Source organism: Oncorhynchus nerka, linkage group LG9a (genome assembly GCF_034236695.1).
Source record: "Oncorhynchus nerka isolate Pitt River linkage group LG9a, Oner_Uvic_2.0, whole genome shotgun sequence".
NCBI classification, from domain to species: domain Eukaryota; kingdom Metazoa; phylum Chordata; class Actinopteri; order Salmoniformes; family Salmonidae; genus Oncorhynchus; species Oncorhynchus nerka.
The window spans coordinates 17,495,424-17,517,842 of record NC_088404.1 but is presented as its reverse complement, the minus strand read 5'-3'; the positions used below and the strand labels follow the sequence as shown (position 1 = coordinate 17,517,842).

At 43.5% G+C, this 22,419-nt stretch overlaps 1 protein-coding gene across 1 annotated transcript in view; it reads right to left on the bottom strand.

Moving 5' to 3' along the window:
• The window catches only part of LOC115124429 (cystic fibrosis transmembrane conductance regulator-like), an 88,220-nt gene extending 67,955 nt beyond the window's left edge, over positions 1 to 20,265 (bottom strand). Inside the window, exons 1-9 of the mRNA XM_065022377.1 lie at positions 19,844 to 20,265; positions 18,635 to 18,745; positions 17,012 to 17,123; positions 15,916 to 16,131; positions 15,578 to 15,667; positions 3,523 to 3,686; positions 2,914 to 3,039; positions 1,942 to 2,059; positions 1,548 to 1,676 (exon numbers count right to left, since the gene is read on the bottom strand). Coding sequence (XP_064878449.1) covers positions 1,548 to 1,676; positions 1,942 to 2,059; positions 2,914 to 3,039; positions 3,523 to 3,686; positions 15,578 to 15,667; positions 15,916 to 16,131; positions 17,012 to 17,123; positions 18,635 to 18,745; positions 19,844 to 19,896 — 1,119 coding nt within the window. The 5' untranslated portion in view covers positions 19,897 to 20,265. The remainder of the gene's footprint in view (positions 1 to 1,547; positions 1,677 to 1,941; positions 2,060 to 2,913; positions 3,040 to 3,522; positions 3,687 to 15,577; positions 15,668 to 15,915; positions 16,132 to 17,011; positions 17,124 to 18,634; positions 18,746 to 19,843) is intronic.
• Positions 20,266 to 22,419: the final 2,154 nt, after the last annotated feature.

Here is a 22,419-nt window from a genome sequence, read left to right as displayed (position 1 = left end):
CATAACCTTCAGGGACAGTGCCATAGCCTTCAGGGACACTGACATAACCTTCAGGGACACTGACATAGCCTTCAGGGACACTGACATAACATTCAGGGACAGTGCCATAACATTCAGGGACAGTGCCATAACCGTCAGGGACAGTGCCATAACCTTCAGGGACAGTGCCATAACCTTCAGGGACAGTGCCATAACCTTCAGGGACAGTGCCATAGCCTTCAGGGACAGTTCCATAGCCTTCGGGGACACTGACATAGCCTTCAGGGACAGTGCCATAACATTCAGGGACAGTGCCATAGCCTTCAGGGACACTGACATAGCCTTCAGGGACAGTGCCATAACATTCAGGGACAGTGCCATAGCCTTCAGGAACAGTGCCATAACCGTCAGGGACAGTGCCATAACCTTCAGGGACAGTGCCATAGCCTTCAGGGACACTGACATAGCCTTCAGGGACACTGACATAGCCTTCAGGGACAGTGCCATAACATTCAGGGACAGTGCCATAACCGTCAGGGACAGTGCCATAACCTTCAGGGAGAGTGCCATAACCGTCGGGGACACTGACATAACCTTCAGGAACAGTGCCATAACCGTCAGGGACAGTGCCATAACCTTCAGGGAGAGTGCCATAACCTTCAGGGACAGTGCCATAGCCTTCAGGGACACTGACATAGCCTTCAGGGACACTGACATAGCCTTCAGGGACAGTGCCATAACATTCAGGGACAGTGCCATAACCGTCAGGGACAGTGCCATAACCTTCAGGGACAGTGCCATAGCCTTCAGGGAAAAGTGCCATAGCCTTCAGGGACAGTGACATAACCTTCAGGGATGCTGATATAGCCTTCAGGGACACTGACATAACCTTCAGGGACACTGACATAGCCTTCAGGGACAGTGCCATAACATTCAGGGACAATGACATAGCCTTCAGGGACAGTGCCATAACCTTCAGGGACAATGATATAGCCTTCAGGGACAGTGCCATAGTCTTCAGGGACAGTTCCATAGCCTTCAGGGACACTGACATAGCCTTCAGGGACAATGATATAGCCTTCAGGGACAGTGCCATAACATTCAGAGACAGTGCCATAGCCTTCAGGGACAGTGACATAACCTTCAGGGACAGTGCCATAACATTCAGGGACACTGACATAACCTTCGGGGACACTGACAAAACAAGAGTTGACAATGACAAAAACAGAGTTATCATCAACCTCTGTTAACAAGCACTCATTTCCCCTCCACCTCCTCAAGTCTGTACATTCCACATGCAAATTTATATACATTATATACAGACTACAACATGCCTACAACATGTGCTTCTCCAACCCAACTCCCAACTATTACAGCCCTCTCTCTACTGGACTCTACCAAAGTTAAATTCCCACTTCGACGGTGACCCAATGTTCCAGCGTACTGTACCGCATCTGAATGGAACGTTGAAACCCCATCCATCCCTCACACCTCCCCCTGTCCTCCCTCCATCCTCCCCCCCCCATCTGTCTTTTCCTCCCATGCCCAAGTATACATAACCGCCTCACCTCTATCTTTGTGACCAGCGCCAGGGTGTCGTACCACATCTGTATGGAGCCAGGCAGCTGTCTGGTGAGGGTCATACGGAGCACCATGAGGTAAGAGGCTGTGGTGAAGATACTTCTCAGGATGATGCCCTGGAAAGACCATTCAGATTGTATGTGATTCATCCCCAAGAGAAGTATTTCACAGATGTTTTACCTCATATTCATTATATCCACCACAATACTGGTGTCTACGTGTGAAACAGATAAGAAAAGGTATTTTATTAATCCCCAAGGGGAAAATAATTTGTCATACTTTGTCAACAATAAAAAACACAAAACAAATACTCACAACATAAAAAACATCACAAGTCAATTATATTTTAAATAAATATATATAGACCAGTGGGGAAAGTACCTTGCTGAGGGCGTGGGGCACGATAGCTGACACAATGACCAGGATGGCAGAGAAGAAGTAGGAGGCACTGTAGAAGTACCGCAGAGAACCAATCTTCCTCGTCAGCGTCATCTCATCCCTGGGAGGGGAGGGAGAGGAGAGGGGGGGGGGACAAACAGCCACAGGGAAATCTAATTATGGATTTAGCCCCACATTCTCCCAAATCAGACAGGGATTAAACATTGAACATTGGCAATTTACTCAAGGACTGTATAACCAAAAAACATAATGCATCAAGGATAGAGCTCTCCATTGATTAACTGGACTTCACAATGCAGGATTGTTGCTCTGATTGGCTTTGTTTGTGAAAGTCATGTGTCATGATCATAGAGTGCAATTAATGCTTCCTTTGAGCTTTGAATCATATTTAAAGGAATTGAAGCAAAATTATCTTGATGGGAATCTCATTAATGAGAGTCACAGATCATCTATCCAAACTAACAGTTTTTAGTTCCAAGAAGATCTTAGATAGATAAGTACCTGTTGCTAACATGACTTTTCACGTCAGAGTATTACAACAGAGTCAAAGCATGACCACTTTCCCTATAGCTCTGGGATTGTTGCCTTGGACATTTAAGCAATAAGGCACGGGGGGGGGGGGGGGGGGGTGTATGGCCAATATACCACGGCTAAGGGCTGTTACTTAGGCACGACGCATCGTGGAGTGCCTGGATACAGCCATTAGCCGAGGTATATACCATATACCAAAAACCCCTGAGGTGCCTTATTGCTTTTATAAACTGGTTACTAAGTCATTAGAGCAGTAAAAATAAATGTTTTGTCATACCCATGGTATACGGTCTGATATACCATGGCTGTCAGCCAATCAGCATTCAGGGCTGGAACCACCAAATGCTTGTAAGATCACTTGTCTCTGTTTATGTACAGTATTCGGTTATAGTTAGGTCATGGAGTGTTTTGTGTGTGTCTTACTGTCTGATGTTCTTGATGATGGTCTCCATCACCTCCTCCCAGCCGTAGGCCTTCACTGAGTGGATGTTCTCTACGATCTCTGAGGTCAGAGCCAGACGCCTGCTGATTAACCCTGCTCTTTTCTGCCTGATCATAGGACCCCCCCAAACACACACACACACACACACACAAAATAAGAGACACACACCATATTGATACAATTAATGAGACTTTTCAACTTCAGAGAGATGGCTGAGAACATAAACATGAAGACTTAACAGGTTTGGATGTTAATTAACAAGATTTATTTCTGGATCAAAAGAGTTTTGTATGGAACAGTGAAAGTTGTGCCCATCTGAATAGGCAGTTATTCCTACTTTGTTGACATTTCTCAGGGGCACAGGCCATGCCGTTCTGTTCTATGTGGGTAAGATGAGATCAGTGGTGGAGATCAGAGATACCTGTCCTGTACAGACCCATCTAGAGTGCACAGTGTGTGTGTGTGTGTGTGTGTGTGTGTGTGTGTGTGTGTGTGTGTGTGTGTGTGTGTGTGTGTGTGTGTGTGTGTGTGTGTGTGTGTGTGTGTGTGTGTGTGAGTGCATTCTATTCTTTTGACCAGCCAGTACCCACCTGTGAGGCCCCATCTTCTGAGAGAGGCAAGCCTGTATGATGCCCAGCAGGGTGAGGGCAGCCAGGGCACAGAAACCATTCACCTCGATCAGCTCCCAGATCAACCCCACACACAGGATGCACTGCAGAGGGGTGATCCACACAAAGTGGGCCAGGCCAAGACTCTGCAACACACATCCACATGAATGTATGAAGAGAAGAAACACGCAGTAACATTTATATGTACACAGAACACACTCACACAAACACAAGCACAACAAAAATATATATGTAACGACAAATCTACAATACATATTTTACACCATGGGTCTTCAACCCTCCCAGGCAAATCGGCACCCCAGGGACCCCGTAATACATTAGCAAAAAAACTTTTTGTTGTTGTTGTTTTACAATCAGGTGAATGATAATGGCAAAGAGAAGTAATCAACATTTTAAAATAGTAGTTAATAATAGTTTTTCAGAATTTTGACCTCCCCACATTATAATTGGAAGAGGAAGTGTAAACTCTTATATAGCCTATTAGCTAGAAAGGTGACTCCAAACACATTTTCACTAAAAGAAGCTGTTACGCCGGTCAAACAAAGGTTAGCCATGTGTTGGCAAAAATGTATGTCCAATTCAGGAAAGCTCACCAGCAGCCAGCGGCACTTGCCACACTGGTCAACTATTCGCAGGTGCTTTTTCTAAGCCTATGTGAGATACCTCAGTGAATGTGATTAACTCCAGTGAGTTTAATTAACTCCAGTGAGTGTAATTATCTCCAGTAAGTGTAATTAGCTCTAGTGAGTGTAATTAGCTCAATATTAGAAGTTGAGAAATAAAGTTGACATCATGAGAGAAAATATTCTCCTATTTTCTACTCTAGGTATGTAATTACAATTTTGTTTATTCTGTTGCTGTTAGTGATATTCATGAAATAATGAAATAATAAAATAAATCATTGACATAATTTGAGTCAATTGGAGGTGTACCTGTGGATGTATTTCAAGGCCTATCTTCAAACTCTCTGCCTCTTTGTTGGACATCATGGTAAATTCACAAGAAATCAGCCAAGACCTCAGAAAAAAAATAGTAGACCACCAGTCTAGTTCATCCTTGGGAGCAATTTTCAAACACCTGAAGGTACCACATTCATCTGTACAAACAATAGTACTCAAATATAAACACCATGGGACCACGTAGCTGTCATACCGCTCAGGAAGGAGACACATTCTGTCTCCTAGAGATGAACGTGCTTTGGTGTGAAAAGTCCCAGAATAACAGAACAACAGCAAAGGATCTTGTGAAGATGCTGGAGGAAACAGGCACAAAAGTATCTATATCCACAGTAAAACGAGTCCTATATCGACATAACCTGAAAGGCCACTCAGCAAGGAAGAAGCCACTGCTCCAAAACTGCCATAAAAAAGCCAGACCACGGTTTGCAACTGCACATGGGGACAAAGATCGTACTTTTGGGAGAAATGTCCTCTGGTCTGATGAAACAAAATTAGAACTGTTTGGCATAATGACCATCTTTATGTTTGGAGGAAAAAGGAGGAGGCTTGCAAACCAAAGAAAGTACAGTTGAAATCGGAAGTTTACATACACCTTAGCCAAATACATTTAAACTCAGTTTTTCCACAATTCCTGACATTTAATCCTAGTAAAAATTCCCTGTTTTAGGTGAGATAGGATTACCACTTTATTTTAAGAATGCGAAATGTCAGAACAATAGTAGAGAGAATGATTTATTTCAGTTTTTATGTCTTTCGTCCCATTCCCAGTGGGTCAGAAGTTTACATACACTCAATTAGTATTCAGTAGCATTGCCTTTAAATTGTTTAACTTGGGTCAAACGTTTCGGTTAGCCTTCCACAAGCTTCCCACAATAAATTGGGTGAATTTTGGCTCATTCCTCCTGACAGAGCTGGTGTAACTGAGTCAGGTTTGTAGGCCTCCTTGCTCACACATGCTTTTTCAGTTCTGCTCACAAATGTTCTGTAGGATTGAGGTCAGGGCTTTGTGATGGCCACTCCAATACCTTGACTTTGTTGTCCTTAAGCCATTTTGCCACAACTTTGGAAGTATGCTTGGGGTCATTGTCATTTTGGAAGACCCATTTTAAGACCAAGATTTAACTTCCTGACTGATGTCTTGAGATGTTGCTTCAATATATCTACATCATTTTCCTCCCTCATGATGCCATCTATTTTGTGAAGTGCACCAGTCCCTCCTACAGCAAAGCACCCCCACAACATGATGCTGCCACCCCCATGCTTCACGGTTGGGATGGTGTTCTTCGGTTTGCAAGCCTCCTTGACAGTACATGTAAGAGCAAAACCCAAGCCATGAGGTCAAAGGAAAACTCCGTAGAGCTCCGAGACAATATTGTATGGAGTCACAGATCTAGGGAAGGGTACCAAAAAAATTCTGCAGCATTGAAGGTCCCCAAGAACACAGTGGCCTCCATAATTATTAAATGGAAGAAGTTTGGAACCACCAAGACTATTCCTAGAGCTGGCCGCCTGGCCAAACTGAGCAATCGGGGGAGAAGGGTGTTGGTCAGGGAGGTGACCGAGGACTCGATGGTCACTCTGACGGAGCTCCAGAGTTCCTCTGTGGAGATGGGAGAACCTTCCAGGAGAACAACCATCTCTGCAGCACTCCACCAATCAGGCCTTTATGGTAGAGTGGCCAGACGGATGCCACTCCTCAGTAAAAGGCACATGACAGCCCACTTGGAGTTTGCCAAAAAGCACCTAAAGGACTCTCAGACCATGAGAAACAAGATTATCTGGTCTGATGAAACCAATATTGAACTCTTTGGCCTGAATGCCAAGCGTCATGTCTGGAGGAAACCTGGCACCATCCCTACGATGAAGCATGGTGGTGACAGCATCATGCTGTGGGGATGTTTTTCAGCAGCAGGTAGTGGGAAACAAAGCAAGATCAAGGGAAAGATGAACCGAGCAAAGTACAGAGAGATCTTTGATGAAAACCTGCTCCAGAGCGCTCAGGACCTCAGAATGGGGTGAAGGTTCACGATCCAACAGGACAACTGCCTTTCTAAAGTCTTCGAAAGCCAAGTGAACAAACAGATCACCGACCATCTCGAATCCCACCGTACCTATATGCAATCCAGTTTCTGAGCTGGTCACAGGTGTACCTCATCCATGCTCAAGGTCCTAAACGATAACATAACCACCATCAATAAAAAACAGTACTGTGCAGCCGTCTTCATCGACCTGGCCAAGGCTTTCGACTCTGTCAATCACTGCATTCTTATTGGCAGACTCAACAGCCTTGGTTTCACTAATGACTGCCTCGCTTGGTTCACTAACTACTTCTCAGATAGAGTTCAGTGTGTCAAATCGGAGGTCCTGTTGTCCGGACCTCTGGCAGTCTCTATCATGGTGCCACAGGGTTCAATTCTCAGGCCGACTCTTTTCTCTGTATATATCAATGATGTCGCTCTTGCGGCGGGTGATTCTTTGATCCACCTCTACGCAGACGACACCATACTGTATACATCTGGCCCTTCATTGGACACTGTGTTACCAAACCTCCAAACGAGCTTCGATGCCATACAACACTCCTTCAGTGGCCTCCAACTGCTCTTAAATGCTAGTAAAACTAAATGCATGCTCTTCAACCGATCGTTGCCCGCACCTGCCCGCCATCGTAGCATCACTACTCTGGACAGTTCTGACTTAGAATATGTGGACAACTATAGATACCTAGGTGTCTGGCTAGACTGTAAGACTCATATTAAGCATCTCCAATACAAAATTAAATCTAGAATCAGCTTCCTATTTCGCAACAAAGCCTCCTTCACTCATGCTGCTAAACATACCCTCGTAAAACTGACTATCCTGCCAATCCTTGACTTCGGCGATATCATTTACAAAATAGTCTCCAACACTCTACTCAGCAAATTGGATGCACTCTATCACAATGCCATCCGTTTTGTCACCAAAGCCCCATATACTACCCACCATTGCGACCTGTATGCTACATATTTTCCGCCAAACCCACTGCCTCCAGGTCATCTACAAGTCTCTGCTAGGTAAAGCCCCGCCTTATCTCAGCTCACTGGTCACCATAGCAACACCCACCCATAGCATTCTCGCTCCAGCAGGTACATTTCACTGGTCATCCCCAAAGCCAAATCCTCATGTGGCCGCCTTTCCTTCCAGTTCTCTGCTGCCAATGACTGGGAACGAACTGCAAAAATCACTGAAGTTGGAGATTTATATCTCCCTCACTAACTTCAAGTATTGGCTGTCGGAGCAGCTTACCGATCGCTGCAGCTGTACACAGCCCATCTGTAAATAGCCCATCCAACCTACTACCTACCTCATCCCAATATTAAAAAAAAAAAAAAATTCTGTTCTTTTGCAAACCAGTATTTCTACTTGCACATCTTCATATCTATAACTCCAGTGTTATTTGCTCAATTGTAATTACTTCGCCACTATGGCCTATTTATTGCCTTTCCTCCTTACTTAAACAATGACCCTAAGCACACTGCCAAGACAAAACACAGGAGTGGTTTCGGGACAAGTCTCTGAATGTCCTTGAGTGGCCCAGCCAGAGCCCAGACTTGAACCCGATCAGACATCTCTGGAGAGACCTGAAAATAGCTGTTCAGTGATGCTCCCCATCCAAGCTGACAGAGCTTGAGAGGATCTGGAGAGAAAAATGTGAGAAACTCCCCAAATACAGGTGTGCGAAGCTCGTAGTGTCACACCCAAGAAGACCCGAGACTGTAATCGCTGCCAAAGGTACTGAGTAAAGGGTCTGAATACTTATGTAAATGTAATATTTCAGTTGTTTATTTTTTATACATTTGAAAAAATGTCTGAAAACCTGTTTTTGGTATGTGATTATGGGGTATTGTGTGTAGATTTAATCAATTTTAGAATAAGGCTGTAACATAAATAAATGTGGAAAAGGTGAAGTGGTCTGAATACTTTCTGAATGCATAATAACTGAATCATAATTCATAAACATAGTTTCTCAAAACAGATTGTTAGCATTAAAGGGACATTTCTAAAATGTTCAACTTCATATTCATCATCTCCAGCACCACCCCAACATCAACATATGTGAAAATGGCATGTTTCTATGTTTTGTCATAAACAAGTATTTCCAATGATATCATCAACCAATTAGTAGGACATTAGTAGGTAATGCCTACTCATAATTGGTTAAAATCACACGATGGTGTCATTGGAAACACTTATCTTCCCCTATCTTCTTTACTACAAAACATAGAAATGCGCAATTTTCACATACTGTACAAATCCAATCAAATCTATTTTTATTGGTCACATACATATATTTAGCAGATGTTATTGCAGGTGTAGCGAAATGCTTGTATATTTTTCTGGCTGTATGTAATAACACAAAAAATGTTCTGGGCTAATAATGTAAGAAATAACACAAAAAAATAAATACTGCAAAGTTGCTTTGGAGGTAGAAGCAGAGCTGCCATGTCTGTAGACGCCATATTGAGTGAAGGAGATTTTTTAATTTTATTTTTTATTTCACCTTTATTTAACCAGGTAGGCTAGTTGAGAACAAGTTCTCATTTGCAACTGCGAGATGATCGAGGGTGAACAAGCAACACTTCAGGTATTTTGTCTTTGTACTTTGAGCTTATTGCTTGGACTTGGGGGTCAATTAATGTTATTGCTGGTATGCAAGTTTTAATGTCTTATGTATTTTTGTCTGTTTTCCTCCTTTCCAGCTTTAATTGTCTGGAGCCTGGTGTTGTTGTAGCCAAGGAGCTTTCACTCAGATGGAACCAGGTTTCAGCTGCTGTGCAATGTTGACGTCCTTCCTCCCAGAGATGTGAAATCATCCCCTGGGCTGGACACAACCCGACTTTTGAAATGAAAAGGCGATGGACATTACATGTCCTGCTCCAAATGGCAGGACAGAAACATGCTCTATGGCTAGATTCCTTTTTTCATATCGTAACATGACCTGAACCAAAGTTACTCAAAGGATCTGATGATCAAATCAAATCAAAGTTTATTTGTCATGTGTGCCAAATACAACAGGTGTAGACTTTACAGTGAAATGCTTACTTACAGGCTTTAACCAATAGTGCAAAAAATGTATTAGGTGAACAATAGGTAAGTAAAGAAATAAAACAACAGTAAAAAGACTGAAAAATAACAGTAGGGAGGGTATATACAGTAGCGAGGCTATAAAAGTAGCGAGGCTACCTACAGACACAGGTTAGTCAGGCTGATTGAGGTAGTATGTAGGGTGGGGCAAAAAAGTATTTAGTCAGAGAGCATTTGGATGATCCAGAAGAAGATTGGGAGAATGTCATATGGTCAGATGAAACCAAAATATAACTTTTTGGTAAAAACTCAACTCGTCGTGTTTGGAGGACAAATAATGCTGAGTTGCATCCAAAGAACACCATACCTACTGTGAAGCATGGGGGTGGAAACATCATGCTTTGGGGCTGTTTTTCTTCAAAGGGACCAGGACGACTGATCCGTGTAAAGAAAATAATGAATGGGGCCATGTATCATGAGATTTTGAGTGAAAACCTCCTTCCATCAGCAAGGGCATTGAAGATGAAAAGTGGCTGGGTCTTTCAGCATGACAATGATCCCAAATACACCGCCCGGGCAACGAAGGAAGAAGTAAGAAGCATTTCAAGGTCCTGGAGTGGCCTAGCCAGTCTCCAGATCTCAACCCCATAGAAAATCTTTGGAGGGAGTTGAAAGTCCGTGTTGCCCAGCAACAGCCCCCAAAAATAACTGCTCTAGAGGAGATCTGAATGGAGGAATGGGCCAAAATACCAGCAACAGTGTGTGAAAACCTTGTGAAGACTTACAGAAAACGTTTGACCTCTGCCATTGCCAACAAAGGGTATATAACAAAGTATTGAGATAAACTTTTGTTATTGACCAAATACTTATTTTCTACCATAATTTGCAAATAAATTCATAAAAAATCCTACAATGTGATTTTCTGGATTTTTTTCTCTCATTTTGTCTGTCATAGTTGAAGTGTACCTATGATGAAAATTACAGGCCTCTCTCATCTTTTTAAGTGGGAGAACTTGCACAATTGGTGGCTGACTAAATACTTTTTTGCCGCACTGTACTTGTCTTGTAGATATGGTTAAAGTGACTATGCATATATGATGAACAGAGAGTAGCAGTAGCGTAAAAGAGGGATTGGCGGGTGGAGGGTGGCGGGACACAATGCAGATAGCCCGGTTAGCCAATGTGCGGAAGCACTGGTATTGAGGTAGTATGTACATGAATGTATAGTTAAAGTGACTATGCATATATGATAAACAGAGAGTAGCAGCAGCGTAAAAGAGGGGTTGGGGGGGGAACACAATGCAAATAGTCCGGGTACCCATTTGTTTACCAGTTCAGGAGTCTTATGGCCTGGGGTAAAAAACTGTTGAGAAGACATTTTGTCCTAGACTTGGCACTCCGGTTCCGCTTGCCATGCGGTAGTAGAGAAAACAGTCTATGACTGGGATGGCTGGGGTCTTTGACCATTTTTAGGGCCTTCCTCTGACACCGCCTGGTGTAGAGGTCCTGGATGGCAGGCAGGTTAGCCGCAGTGATGTACTGGGCCGTACGCACTACCCTCTGTAGTGCCTTGCGGTTGGAGGCAGAGCAACGCCATCAACCAGGAGTTGATGCAACCGGTCAGGATGCTCTCGATGTTGCAGCTGTAGAACCTTTTGAGGATCTCAGGACCCATACCAAATCTTTTTAGTTTCCTGAGGGGGAATAGGCTTTGTCGTGCCCTCTTCACGACTGTCTTGGTGTGTTTGGACCATTCTAGTTTGTTTTGATGTGGACACCAAGGAACTTGAAGCTCTCAACCTGCTTCACTACAGCCCCGCCGATAAGAATGGGTGCGTGCTCGGTCCTCCTTTTCCTGTAGTCCACAATCATCTCCTTAGTCTTGGTTATGTTGAGGGATAGGTTGTTATTCTGGCACCACCCGGCCAGGTCGCTGACCTCCTCCCTATAGGCTGTATCGTTGTTGTCAGTGATCAGGCCTACCACTGTTGTGTCATCTGCAAACTTAATGATGGTGTTGGAGTCGTGCCTGGCCATGCAATCATGGGTGAACAGGGAGTACAGGAGGGGACTGAGCACGCACCCCTGGGGAGCTCCAGTGTTGAGGATCAGTGGGGCAGATGTGTTGCTACCTACCCTCACCACCTGGGGGCGGCCCGTCAGGAAGTCCAGGATCCAGTTGCAGAGGGAGGTGTTTAGTCCCAGGATCCTTAGCTTAATGATGAGCTTTGAGGGTACTATGATGTTGAACGTTGAGCTGTAGTCAATGAATAGCATTCTCACATAAGTGTTCCTTTTTTCCAGGTGGGAAAGGGCAGTGTGGAGTGCAATAGAGATTGCATAATCTGTTTGGGTGGTATGCAAATTGGAGTGGGTCTAGAGTTTCTGGGATAATGGTGTTGATGTGAGCGATTACCAGCCTTTCAAAGGGTCTGTAGTCATTTAGGCAGGTTGCCTTTGTGTCCTTGGGCACAGAGACTATGGTGGTCTGCTTGAAACATGTTGGTATTACAGACTCAATCTGGGACATGTTGAAAATGTCAGTGAAGACACCTGCCAGTTGGTCAGCACATGCCCGGAGCACACGTCCTGGTAATCCGTCTGGCCCTGCATGATCACACAGCATGATCACACAGTCGTCCGGAACTGCTGATGCTCTCATGCATGCCTCAGTGTTGCTTGTCTCAAAGCGAGCATAGAAGTGATTTAGCTTGTCTGGTAGGCTTGTGTCACTGAGCAGCTCGCGGCTGTGCTTCCATTTGTAGTCTGTAAAAATTTGCAAGCCCTGCCACATAAGACGAGTGTTGGAGCCGGTGTAGTATGAATCAATTTTAGCCCTGTATTGACGCTTTGCCTGTTTTATAGTTCGTCGCAGGGCATAGCAGGATTTCTTGTAAGCTTCCGGGTTAGAGTCCTGCACCTTGAAAGTGGCAGCTCTACCCTTTAGCTCAGTGCGAATGTTGCCTGCAATCCATGGCTTCTGGTTGGGATATGTACGTACAGCCACTGTGGGGACGACGTCTTCGATGCACTTATTGATAAAGCCAGTGACTGATGTGGTGTACTCCTCAGTGCCATCGGAAGAATCCCGGAACATGTTCCAGCCTGTGATAGCAAAACAGTCCTGTAGTTTAGCATCTGCTTCATCTGACCACTTTTTTATAGACCGAGTCACCCGTGCTTCCTGCTTTAATTTTAGCTTGTAGGCAGGAATCAGGAGGGTAGAATTGTGGTCGGATTTACCAAATTGAGGGCGAGGGAGAGCTTTGTATGCGTCTCTGTGTGTGGAGTACAGGTGATCTAGAATTTTTCCCCCTCTGGTTGCACATTTAACATGTTGATAGAAATTTGGTAGTTCTGATTTAAGTTTTCCTGCATTAAAGTCTCCGGCCACTAGGAGCGCCGCCTCTGGGTGAGTGGTTTCCTGTTTGCTTATTTCCTTATACAGCTGTCTGAGTGCGGTCTTAGTGCCAGCATCTGTCTGTGGTGGTAAATAAACAACCACGAAAAGTATAGCTGAAAACTCTCTAGGCAAGTAGTGTGGCCTGCAATTTATCACAATATACTCTACTTCAGGCGAGCAAAATCTAGAGTCTTCCTTAGATTTCGTGCATCAGCTGTGTTTACAAATATGCACAGACCGCCCACCCTCGTCTTACCGGAGTGTGCTGTTCTATCTTGCTGGTGCAGTGTATATCCTGCTAGCTGAATATCCATGTCATCATTCAGCCACGATTCCGTGAAACATAGGATATTACAGTTTTTGATGTCCCATTGATAGGTAATATTCGTGATCGTACCTCGTCTAATTTATTGTCCAATGATTGCACGTTGGCGAGTAACGGTAACGGCAGCTTTCCCACTCACCTTCTGCGGGTCCTCACGAGACATCCGGCTCTTTGTCCTCTATAGCTGCGTCGCTTCCTCTTGCAAATAACGGGGATGTCGGCCCTGTCGGGTGTTTGGAGAATGTCCTGTGCGTCCTGCTTGTTGTAGAAAAAAATCTTCGTCCAATCTGAGGTGAGTGATCGCTGTCCTGATATCAGAACCTCTTTTTTTACCGTAAGATATGGTTGCAGAAACATTATGTTCAAAATAAGTTAAGAATACATAATAGCACAATTGGTTGGGCGCCTGTAAAACTGCTGCCATTTCTTCCGGCACCATTTGAACTATATAGGCCTAGGTCTAGATATTTTTTTTTACCTAAGCCTTTATGTGTTTGACATTTGTCCTAATTGTAGGCTACTACAATTTTTTAAACACTACCTCACTGCTTTAGCACGTGGCCACATTCACATGTGTTTCAATATGAATTATTTAAGAGACGGGTGGGTCTAAGGCTTTAGAGGGTGTAAATGATGCTAAATGGGCATAAACAAAGAACATCACTGTAGCTGATCAATGTGAAGGTTATCTTTATTATACAACCATTTTTGGTTTGGCTAATCTGGGAACCTGGTGAAATAATGTTCAGAGAATCGATGTTGGCAATTTGGTGAAATGATTCCTTTTCTAAATATTCAGTATGATTCCCAAGGATTGATGTAGAGCAAGTGTGAAAATCTAAACGTTCGAATGCCTTTTTCTTCTAAATTGGATTATAAATTGCTCAACTTTGAAGGCAGCATTACTTCCCCATGTTTCCTCTAACTACAGTGTATGATACGCCATTTTGAAGATCTGAGTCTGTACCTTTATCCAATGTAAAAAAACACCATTTCAAATTGTAGGACATAAGACTGAAAAGAGACAGTGGATCACATATGTTGATGTTGGGGTGGTGCTGGAGATGATGAATATGAAGTTGAATAAAACAATACAATCTAGCTGGCCTGCTCACATGTGAGATTTGTTTCAGAGTGCCCGAAGTGTTAACCGTCTTCTCCTTTATCCAAAAAGCCTAGATTGGAGGGCTTGGCAATGTAAACTCCTGCTAGTTCGTAGAGATAGCTTTGGGCTAAGCCACAAGAGAGGAGAAGAGAGAGCTTGGGAACAAGTGAGAGTTTGAGGCCACATCCAATCCAGGTGATAATTGCCTAGGAGCAGGTAGCAGAGTGTATTGACATTCAACACCCCTGCTCTAGGACTCCTAACGTTCAGCCTTCACTAGCCTAGCTACGGCTAAATTACACACCCCTCTCATCCCATGTTGGCTTGACAAACGGCTGGCTTCACTTGTTTTCTGCCACTGAGCACTGACATAAGACTCATGCTCAAGCCTAACAGGAGTGGAGAAATGTGCTCAGAGTGTGACTCACATTTTTTACGTCCTTCTCACATTGACATCTGCATGATGTATGATTTTACAGGGAGGTTGGAGTTGCCTGGCTGCGTGTGTATCTCGAGCTGGGATTCGGCCCATGCTGCAGGTTTTTGTTACCACATAGTTCAATTGGGAGATATTCAAGGGAGCACAGCTAGTGTTGTGGTGTCTCAATTCGTAGAAAGCATAGCTTGGTGTTTGGATGACGATGCAACACTGATTCAAAGTAGTTGAGATTGCAAAATGTCACTCCTGCCCTTGACTACGCAATACTGGCCCAACCTGGCCCCTTCAACCTGGCCCCTTCAGCCTGGCCCCTTCAGCCTGGCCCCTTCAACCTGGCCCCTTCAGCCTGGCCCCTTCAGCCTGGTCCCTTCAACCTGGCCCCTTCAACCTGGTCCCTTCAGCCTGGTCCCCTCACACCACCATGGCCACCTAACTATCCCCTAACTAACTGGCTCATTCAAATCCCCCATTTTCACCACTGAAACTCTTCCCCCATTGTCTTCTGACGTGTTTCGTCACTCTTATGCAACGGTGAAGAAAATCACGCTTTCTGACATAATACAATGCTCTTCTTGATATCATTGTTATAGAGGAGAATGCATTCTCAGTCGACTAAACTGGTAAACTGACAGTTAATAAGTAGATTACTTGGGTCCTTACTTCTCATCAAGATTATTGAGGTTGAGCTTAGGGTTAGTACAGCAGATGAGTTGGTGGTTCTTACCTCATCCAGCTTGTTGAGGTGGGCTGACATCAGGCTAACCAGCTGACCTGTGCTGATCTTGTCCAGGACCCGGCTGGACAGCTTCAGAGTCTGAGGTGTCAAAGGTCAGGGGTTAGGACAGACACAAAGGGTTAAAAAGCTGTAGCAGGAGAGGCTGCAGTGTGACACTAAGAGGGTGTTGCAGCCACACAGCCCGACCCTCACACAAGAGTCTGGCTACACTGAAGAGGGCAATGTAGATCTTCATGCCTGCCAAGGTGGTGGCATGCCAAAGATGTGCCCATACACACACACCCACACCCTGCCCACACAAACACACACACCACCTCCCCCCACACCTTCTTATAGATGAGGCTGAAGAGAGCGATGCGAATCTGCATGCCCAGGTGGTGCAGTCCAAAGATGGCTGGCTGCAGGAGCAGGAAGCGAGCAGTGAAGAGAAGACAGAGACCCAGGGCTAGGTAGTAACCCTGCTCCCGCTCAGGGGCATGGATGGGGTCAAATGAGCCGATTATACGACCCAGGAGCTGGGGCTGCACTGTCTTCGACGCCTCCTGTAAGAAAAGAGAGGGGAAAAAAACATCCAGAGACATTGATGTAAAGAGTTCAGAATATATCCTACAAAATACAATTCAGTGGCAGCTTGATATCATTGTCTTAACTATGTACCTTGATACCTCTAGTCTTATTTCCAATCAACTCTGAACTGAACTGATGGGCATTCCTAGAAGGTTCCACGGGGAACACCCCACACCACTAGGTTACGCAAGACCTGCTACTGACGTCAGCTTCCTCTCCGAGCCGGGGACACTGGGATACTCACACTGCAGTGACACATGCATCTTCTCCATACTCTGGTCATGCCACTAATTCACTAGTAAGTAACACACACGTACAGGACAGAACAGGCTAACAGACAGCCTGGGTTGGGTTGAGGTCAGTTCCATTCCAGTTCCAACTCTCTCCATCAATTTAGGAAGTGAATTTGAACTCCTTGTCAACTCCTCATTGACAATAAATGGGCACTTTTTAAAAATGATTTAATTGGAAATGTCCATTTCCCTCCTGAATTTAAATGGAATTGATCACACACAAAACTCTAGCAATGGTATAACACGTCTGCTGTCACAATACATGACATGTTCTCATATGTGAGATATTGTCATGTGCGTATCACAGTATATTTAGGTGCTGGGTGAAATAACACTATAATAAAAACCAAACAGTGACCTACATTTGAAATACAAAGTGATTCATCATCTGGTATCGTACTAATAAAGTATGGAGGCCTTTTTGACAAACGTGGCCAACTCCGATGCCCACGATGTGTGCAGGCTTTTGCTCCAGCCCAGTTCCAACACACCTGACTTTTAAACTGCAGCCTCTCCAGGTAACCGTTGGCCAACTGTGCTTCACGCGGAGAGATGGACTCACCCCAAAGTACAGCAGGATTCCGTAGAACACAAAAGGCCAGAGGAAACAACGGGAGAGTGCCCGCAAGAGCCGAGGCTTCTTCTTGGCCGATGCCACTTCTCGGTCCCATTCTCTACACCAAGAACACAGACCAGAGGAGTTAGAAACTGTTAAAAAAAACACACAAATTAGCTAACAGTAAAAGTAAAGTAGGGGCACATTGTTCAGGGCACTGATGTATAACCTGGGTGATTTGGTCAACTTATTAAACGGAGTGCGAGACCTTAACAAATGAGGGAGAACGAGGAAAGAGAAAAAGATGACAACATTTATGAGAAAAATAGAGCAAGGAGGGAAGGAGAAAAGCAGAGAGGATGAAAAAATGTGAAAATGAGAGAGAGAGAGAGAGAGATAGAGAGAGAGAGAGAGAGAGAAAGAGAGAGAGAGAGAGAAAGAAAGAAAGAGAGATTGAGCGAGAAAGAGAGACAGAGAAAGAGGGTAGAGAGAGAGAGAGAGACAGTGAGAGATTGAGAGAGAAAGAGAGACAGAGAAAGAGGGTGTAAGAGAACATGTGCGCGCATCATAGATTGAGGGACCATACCAACCTGTTAATTCAATGTAAAGTTCAAATTCCCATGCAGCTACCAACAGTATTTGGCAGATTTAAAAAATGACCCGGTCATTTATCACTCTCCGGGCATCTGGCCCTTTTAAAGGTCGACTTTTACACCCATTTAGAAGGCTGCTGGCACCCTTTACCGTGACGCTGCCCCTGCCCCCGCCTCATAGGGGCCCCCGCAGCAGGATAAGGGTTGTGTTTGCATTGTTTCGGGGGCGAAAACACGGGTGGCATTTAACGGGTGGCCTAAGATCCTTCCCTTTTTTCTTTGTTCTTTCTACAATCCTCTCAAAGGTGTGACATTTACTTGCTCTTAAATAACGGGGACAGAGCGGAGAGGAGAGGGCACATACAGTGAGGGGAAAGGGGAGAGACAGAGAGGGAAAGGGACAGAGAGATTGGAGAGAAAGTGAGATTGAGAGAGGACGTTAGAGAAAGAGAGCCCAGCCCGTCTCCAGTGTGTTTGTTTGGGACACGCTAAGGTTTATGTTTGTCTGTCCACCTCCAACCAAAAAGCATCCCATATTTAAGGTTGGGGTTGTCTGTCTAGAATTTCCAGTTCCTTAGCTAATCATTGGATGGGCGGTGGAATGAATGGGGGGTTATTACAGTAAATACACTTAAAGTGCAGTAAGAAACATAAATGATCAACTCTCACAACTCAACAAGACAACAACAAAGAAAGGACCAACAACAATGCCAACAGGAGCACTCAATTTGATATATTGATATAGCATTAGGCTAATCCTCTATCAAAATATTTTGTGTTCTATATCATTCATATGGCTGGAATCAAATGAATAAGACACAAGTAAAAAGAGGTTCTCTAAGTAGGCTACTGTATGTGCCTACATGCGTGTAATCCAATTTGTTTCTAATTTTGTATTTAGTAACTTCCAATGCCGCACACGTCTGTGATTCTGATTTAGATTAAGAATAATATTTATAAAATGGTTATATCAATTTAATATGAGTCCAATGTGCCTTACATTTTCATAAAGTGAGGCACTTTGGCTGATACAAACCTTTCTAGTCGTTCAGAAAGATTGTCTGCGAGATCAAAATATGGTGCTTTATAAACATCTGTCAACTCCAAATTCTTTCTGAAGCCCTTCCTCAACAGTGGAGATGTCCACCTGCAAAACAACCAAATGGGTATAGGAGGTTAGGTTGGTAACAAACTCCTATCACATTTCTCCACTCACACAAGCGAACACATTATCCCACTGAGCACAGACATCATTTCAAAGTCCTGTTTTGATTTACATTTGATGTAGTTATCAATTCATTTTAATTCAACATTACATTTGTTTTAAATGTCACCATGTCATTGGATTTAGGTTAACAGTTGGATGAAAAAAATACCAAATTCCCTCATGTTTAGGACTTTTTGCAAATCCAATCATTTTTCTACGTTGATTTAACATGATTTTAAAATGACATGTAAACAACGTTGATTCAACCAGTTTTTGCACAGTGGAAAACTCACAACAAGTGAGTTGGCTATACAGCGTGTATAGAATATAGCCTACTTCTGGGGTACCTACATAGATCAATGTCCTCCGAAGTTGACCACAGATCGGCCAAATCAATAAATGTATAAATTAATTAAGCAAACGCCCAGTCGTATCTATAGGGTGACAAAATCAAACAGCAAGCAAATAGCAGAGTGTATGTAGCTGGATAATTAGGCCTACTACATCTTAGATAGCTATATAGATAGTTAAATGATAGCTTAATGTCTATTTGTTAAAATATATATATAGGCAATCCTGAGTTTTGGGATGACAAGGGATTTTCTAATGGCAGGAAGCGTGTGGTGAGTAGGCCTATTGTAGGCTACAAGATGACAATGTAGAAGTCTTTTACGCGCCTGAAAAATGACGAAAGATGTTTAGTATCAATTACACATTTCATACAAAGATAATCATTATGAAAGTTGGAGGACAATCGACACGTGACGCACTGGAGCGCAAAAGGGCTGCTGGAATTTTCTCTCAGAGCAAAACAGGACACAGAAACTGTCTATGGTGCATAGTTGCCCTAAAAGTGACCATTGAAACATCTATAAAATAATAAGTAAGATCCCTGGGACCTGCCTTGACCTGACCTGGTCCCCTTTCAACAACAGTGCGCTCTCCAAATCTAGCAACCACGTCTAGAAAATCATTCCATGGTTTATTTACGCGTCAAATCAGCCGGCACATAGATGAAGAAAACATATAATTCCTTACCAGAAGAAATATTTGGAGAGGAAGTTTGCATCTTCCACCGGTGACTTCTGCATCCTAAGAGAACCGCCAGTTTGATTTCACTGCACCTGTGAAATCACTGCACCTCGCTGTGTCGCTCACATTTGTGTCCCTCTGCTTCCCTTTTTCTCGAGGATGACCCAGCGCTTGTGATTTTCTGACTGTCCCACCTTGTACGGATTGTAGCCTAAATGCGCAGATCAGAGGTGATGTCACTGTTGTGAAATTGTCTCTTCCCAACCCGGAGTTGCGACCACTATCCAACCCACTATCGCACTATCCGACTTCTCAGATCAGCATTCACTGTTCTCACACACTGCGGAGCGCACAACACTGACCGCAGCAAATGGGCTGTCTTGTCCTTTCCTTGATCCTAACAATGAGAACACCGTGGTTAGCAAGAGAATCATTTATGGTCTCGCCAAAGATCCCGAGCGCGTCATTTCCATACTGACAGGCCTCTGCAAAAATGACACGGGTTGCATATTGTGGAAACCCAATTTGCAGAGACATAAACTACTACACGGCGTACAACTTTTAGCAGGCAGGTTTCAGAGAAATCACCTCTTCTGCAATTATGTGACCTATTATTTGAATCAATAAGAGGATATGTGATATCATACATTTTATAGAATGAATGAGATCCTTCAGAAAATCCAGTTATATCACCTGAGGCTCCAAGTAATGAACGCATTAGTCTAAAAAGATTAGATGATAGAGTTAGTCTGGAGAATATTCAAGACAAAGTAGGTGAAATCTTTTTGTAGGTCATTCCACGAAATTAATTTTAAATGCCTGTTATATTAAACTAAGTGCCCTTTAATATAGACCATGTGGAAAATTCAATAAATGTGATTTTTAACCCTCTAACTGCACATCGGCAACAGGAAACATTTTATCCCCCCAATGATATTTGTTTAAATTCCTACACATGACAATATGTGATGATAATATGTGATGACACGTCTGTAAACAATCTAATGAGGTCCAGAAGTCGGTATGATGTCTCAATTGGGGGAGGGACCTTCTTTCAGGAAGGAGTGCATTGTGTGAGTGAAAAGTACAGTAACGTTACATGTAATTATTTTTCATGTTTCAATAGAGCTAAATTGACAAAAAAAAATGTAGTAGTGTAATAACCTCTAAAGAAGCATATTTTATTGTTTAAAAAAAAACATATTTTGTTTTTATATACAGTACCAGCCAAAAGTTTGGACACGCCTACTCATTCAAGGGTTTTTCTTTATTTCACTATTTTCTACATTATAGAATAATAGTGTAAACATCAAAACTATGAAAACACATGGATTCTGTAGCAACCAAAAAAAGTGTTAAACAAATCAAAATATATTTTAGATTCTTTAAAGTAGCTTTTCCAACAGTCTTGAAGGAGTTCCCGCATATGCTGTGCACTTGTTGGCTGCTTTTCCTTCACTCTGTGGTCCAACTCATCCCAACCATCTCAATTGGGTTCAGGTCAGGTGATTGTGAAGGCCAGGTCATCTGATGCAGCACTCCATCACTCTCCTTCTTGGTAAAATAGCACTTACACAGGCTGGAGTTGTGTTGGGTCATTGTTCTGTTGAAAAACAAATTATAGTCCCACTAAGCGAAAACCAGATGGGATGGCGTATCGCTGCAGAATTCTGTGGGAGCCATGCTGGTTAAGTGTGCCTTGGATTCTAAATAAATCACAGAGTGTCTCCAGCAAAGCACCCCTACAACATCACACTTCCTCCTCCATGCTTCACATGTGGAGATCATCCATTCACCGTTCACCTACTCTGCGTCTCAAAAAGACAGCGGTTGGAACAAAAAATCTCACATTTGGACTCATCAGACCAAAGGACAAATTTCTACCGATCTAATGTCCATTGCTCATGTTTCTTGGCCCAAGCAAGTTTCTTATTATTATTGGTGTCCTTTAGTAGTGGTTCCTTTACAGCAATTCGACCATGAAGGGCTGATTCACGGAGTCTTCTCTGAACAGTTGATGTTGAGATGTGTCTGTTACTTGAACTCCGTGAAGCATGTATTTGGGCTGCAATGTCTGAGGCTGGTAACTCTAATGAACTTATCCTCTGCAGCAGAGGTAACTCTGGGCCTTCCTTTCCTGTGGCGGACCTCATGAGAGCCAGTTTCATCATAGCGCTTGATGGTTTTTGCGACTGCACTTGAAGAAACTTTCAAAGTTCTGGAAATGTATCAGATTGACTGACCGTCATGTCTTAAAGTAATGATTGTCGTTTCACTTTCCTTTTTTGAGCTGTTCTTGCCATAATATGGACTTGTTCTTTCACCAAATAAGGCTATATTCTGTATACCACCCCTACCTTGTCACAACACAACTGATTGTCTCAAACACATTAAGAAGGAAAGGAATTCCACAAATGAACTTTTAACAAGGCACACCTGTTAATTGAAATGCAGTCCAGGTGACTACCTCATGAAGCTGGTTGAGAGAATGCCAAGAGTGTGCAAAGCTGTCATCAAGGCAAAGGGTGGCTACTTTGAAGAATCTCAAATATAAAATATATTTTCAACTTTTTTGGTTACTA